The sequence below is a fragment of the Corvus brachyrhynchos genome, unplaced genomic scaffold (genome assembly GCF_000691975.1).
Source record: "Corvus brachyrhynchos isolate BGI_N302 unplaced genomic scaffold, ASM69197v1 scaffold340, whole genome shotgun sequence".
Classification (NCBI taxonomy): Eukaryota; Metazoa; Chordata; class Aves; order Passeriformes; family Corvidae; genus Corvus; species Corvus brachyrhynchos.
The window spans coordinates 1,284,471-1,288,683 of NW_008235987.1; the positions used below are offsets into that span (position 1 = coordinate 1,284,471).

At 61.6% G+C, this 4,213-nt stretch overlaps 1 protein-coding gene across 1 annotated transcript in view; it reads left to right on the top strand.

Annotated features, from left to right (window-relative positions):
* SDK2 (sidekick cell adhesion molecule 2) overlaps positions 1 to 4,213 on the top strand; it is a 54,858-nt gene that overhangs the window by 34,740 nt on the left and 15,905 nt on the right. The window contains exons 3-8 of the mRNA XM_017730777.1: positions 786 to 892; positions 1,884 to 2,031; positions 2,734 to 2,847; positions 3,301 to 3,320; positions 3,747 to 3,858; positions 4,075 to 4,211. Coding sequence (XP_017586266.1) covers positions 786 to 892; positions 1,884 to 2,031; positions 2,734 to 2,847; positions 3,301 to 3,320; positions 3,747 to 3,858; positions 4,075 to 4,211 — 638 coding nt within the window. The remainder of the gene's footprint in view (positions 1 to 785; positions 893 to 1,883; positions 2,032 to 2,733; positions 2,848 to 3,300; positions 3,321 to 3,746; positions 3,859 to 4,074; positions 4,212 to 4,213) is intronic.

A 4,213-nucleotide genomic window follows, 5' to 3' on the forward strand; every position in this document is an offset into this window, starting at 1 on the left:
CAGTCCCGCCGTGCCCGCCCCATCTCCGCGGTGTCGCCGGGCCAGGGGCGAGCCCCGTGTCCCCTGTCACCTTCTCCCGCACGGGGAGGTGGGCGCGGGGCCCCGCTGCGCTCCCGGCACGGGGAACGCGCTCCTCAGGTCTTATGAAAGTTTAATTTACCCTCAGTTCTCAGAAGAGCAAACAAAGCTCTGCCGAAAGAGCCCGCGGCGGGTTTTAACGCAAGATTAGATTTTGGGCAAGGAGGGCTCAGCTTGCTTTGTTTATTCCCTCTCTGTTTTATCTCGCAGCGCTCCCCGTCGGGGACGGCGACGCTGCAGCGCCTGCCCAGCCCCCGGAGCCTCCCCCGTGTTGTGAGGGGGATGAAACAGGAGCTCCAGGGGTGGGGACTGCCCGGCGAGGTCTGGTGGCAGCAGGGTCCGGCTTGGGGATCGGGGCGATGCTCGGGGGATGGGCGAGTGGAGATGCAGTGATTTCCTTTATCTCCTCACCGGCTGATGGTGCTGGAGACCGGTAAGAGGAGAAGAGCAGTGAAAGCGCCTCCAGTGTGGGTGGCCACGAGTCCCTGTGTGACAGTGAGGGACACGGGGGTGTCCCCCCAGCCTGAGCACACATCCATGCCTGCGTGGCCATGCACATCCATGTAGTGCATGCGCCTTCTTCCTCGGGGAAAAGGAGCTCCTGGCACAGGTGCAGGAAATCGGGGGGGTGGGCAGGACCTGCAGCCTCTCCTTGGGGCTGTGACAGTGACACGAATGTCCCCTCACTGCTGATACCCCTCCCACAGGTACATGATCACCTCGCTGGACCGCACCCACGCCGGCTTCTACCGCTGCATCGTCCGCAACCGCATGGGAGCCCTGCTGCAGCGCCAGACCGAGGTGCAGGTGGCCTGTAAGTGACTGTCCTGCTCTGTGGCGAGTGCGTGGGGACACCCAGCTCCCGGCACTGGGGGGCTGCTCTGGTGTTGGAGCCACTTGTGGCCAGCACGTGTGAGCTTGGAGCATCCCTGGGGTGATTCTGGCAGGGACATCGGAGCATCCCTGCGGCGATGCCGGGAGGGACGTCTGAAGCATCCCTGGGGTGGCGCTGGCGGGGATGTCCAGAGATTTAAGGAGGAGATGGGAGTGCTGAGGCTTGGGATGGTGGTTCTGTCCCCCTAAGGGACCTGCCGCTCCCTGTCACCCCTTGCCTCCGGGATACCCCCAATCCCACGCCCTTAAACACCTCCTGAGGAGCAGTGACAAATCAGGAGGATAATGAGAAATTAATAAGACAGCTGTGCTAACAACTAATGATAATGGCAAAGTCGTTAAAAAAGGATTCTTTACATGTTTTTAATTACAGCAATTAAGGAACTCAATAAAATCCCCTGTCCCACCCCCCTCCTCCGTGCCCCCCGCTTCCCTCAGTCTCCCACAACTGCTGTGTGCTTCCAGCCTGGGAACGCAGGCTGGGATGGAGGGAACTGTGCCCCACCTTGTCCCTGGAGTCAGGGTCTCCTGCTGGGATGCTCCCAGCACTGGGACATGGGATGGGACACGGAGAGGGGCCGGGGAGCCCCGGGACTGAGCCCTTCCTACAGTGGCTGCAGCCTGTCCCTGGTGGGGGACATTCGGACAGGGGTCCCTGACCCAGGACACGGGTGATGGGGCTCCAGGAGCTGGAGGGATGGATCACCAGGAGCAGCTGGTGGGCTCTGAGCCACCCCACATCCCTGAGCCAGCCAAGCCACCCCAGCCGAGGAGGGTACCAGGAGCAGCCCCTCTCCATCATCCCCTGGGGAGCCCATCCCACAGAGCCCATCCAGAGCCGGGGCTGGCTCCCTGGGTGCACTCCCAGCCTCTCCCCAGCCCCTGTGACGGTTCTCTCCCCTGCTCTGCAGACATGGGGAGCTTCGAGGACAGCGAGACGCAGCAGAGCGTGTCCCACGGGGAGGCCGCCGTCATCCGCGCGCCCCGCATCGCCAGCTTCCCGCAGCCGCAGGTCACCTGGTTCCGCGATGGACGGAAGATCTCCCCCAGCAGCCGCATGTGAGCAGCCCCAGGATGCCCCTGGGATCCCCCTGGAACCCCCCCAGCATGCCCGGGGCTGCATCTCCCGTTGTCCCTGCACTGAGGATGTTTAACCAACGTCTCGAGCGCGTTGTGCTAAAACCCGGGGACACACTCGGTGACTAACGGCTCTGTTTGCCACCAGAGGAAGGGATTTCTTAACAAAAAATGAAAACAAGGGGGAGGAAGGCGGGGGAGGGGGTGGGAGAGAACCAAGCACGGCACGCACGTGTGTGCCAGGTGTCCCCACGGAGCTGTGGCAGATCCCGGTGCTGCCGGAGCCCCGGCAGCCTCAGCCTGCAGGAATTGAATTTGTAACCCCCATTATGCAGGAATTGAACTGGTCTCCTTTCGATTTGCAGAGCGGGATTGAGGAGATAAAACTCCTTTATCTCATATTTAATGGTAAAAAAATATATTCCCCACAGCATTTTATGTTTCCAGCAGATTAGATTGTTCCATTAAATAAAAAATGGGAAAAAAAAAAAAAAAAAAAAAAAAAAAAAAGAAATCCTAGGAATCTGCACGGTCCCATGGGCTCTGCTTGGAGAGAGGGGTGTGGGGCTTGGTCCCCCCATCCCGGGGTCTGTGCTTGGGGCAGGGGGGGGTGCTGGGTGGGGAATGAGGGTCCCAGCTCGATGTCCCCTTTGGCTTCACTCCCACCCCCCTCTCCTGCCCCAGAGCCATCACCCTGGAGAACCCCCTGGTCATCCGGTCCACGGTGGCCCCGGACGCGGGGCGTTACTACGTGCAGGCGGTCAATGACAAGAACGGGGACAACAAGACCCATCCCCAGCTTCGCCCCCCCCAATTTAATTTGCAGTAAATCTCTTCGGAGGCTCCGGCTTCTGCTGACTTAACAGTTCAGCTGCCTCAGAATTTATTTAGGCGCTCAGGGATGTGCTGCCGGCGCTGGAGTGTCACAGGCAGACCTCCTGCTCCAGCTGCATCCGGCCGTGCCCCGGGGATGGGCTGCGGAATGGGGGCTGCAGTGTCACCCCATGGACACCCTCCCCCACCCCTGCCCATGTCCCCCTGTCAGCTCCCGGTGCTCTGGAGCTGCCCCTGCCTGGGGGCCAGCCCTGCAACCTCATCACTCCAGTTCCTCTGGGCCCTCCAGGACTTCCAAGGGTCCCCCAGCCCATTTGGGTGGTGACAGCCCATCCCATGGGACGTGCCCTGAAGGGGCATCAGTCCTGTCACACTCTCCCCCATCTCCCCTTCTGCTGCTCCGCAGGGTTAAGATAGGTTATCCCTGTCTGTGGCGGGCTCTGCCTGTCTCCCATCCCCATTAATCTGTTTTCCCATCCCTTGGCGTCCTGGAGCGCCATAAACATCCCGGAGCCCCTGTTTATGGATTCAGCTCTATCAGCAGCTTTCGAGCTGATCGCGTTTTTACAGCGCTTACATGAGGGTTTTTTATTGTTGCCATCATTTTGCTTTATGGACTCCCTGCTCCCTCCTCCCTGCTGCCACCAGCCTGGTGGCCTGCCCAGGGGTGCCAGGGCTCCCACGGGAGGACACGGCTTAGGGACACCTGGGAAGGCACCGTGATGCCACCAGGATGGCATCAGGTCCCTGTCACCTTTGTCTCCTCCAAGCTGAGCAGACGGGGGTGTGGGTGCCCTCTCTGGGGACGCCCCAGGGGGGGCAAGGGTTGCTCATGGCTGTCCCTCTGGCCTCCTTCTCCCCAGACGTGGGTGGCCCAGCTGATCCCATCGCACCCACCATCATCGTCCCACCCAGGAACACCAGCGTGGTGGCCGGCACCTCGGAGGTGACCATGGAGTGCGTGGCCAACGCCAGGTGAGCCGTGGGGTGGGGATTGGGATGGGGATGGGGGATCCCCCTGTTGGCATCGCCCAGCCTCGGGGGTGGGTGCCCTCAGATCTCTTCCCACCACATTCCTGGATCCTGCGGGATGGAGGGAGGTCCCTTCCCACCTGAGTCCTGCGGGATGGAGGGAGGTGGGATCCTCCAGAGAAGCCGGAGCTGGCTCTTGAGACACCCCTGGCCCCCCAGGCCGCTGATCAAGCTGCACATCATCTGGAAGAAGGACGGGACGCCCGTGTCCAGCGGGATCAGTGACTACAGCCGCCGGCTGACCATCCTGCACCCCACAGTGAGCGACAGCGGCTTTTCTCGAGGCGGGGGCGGGGGT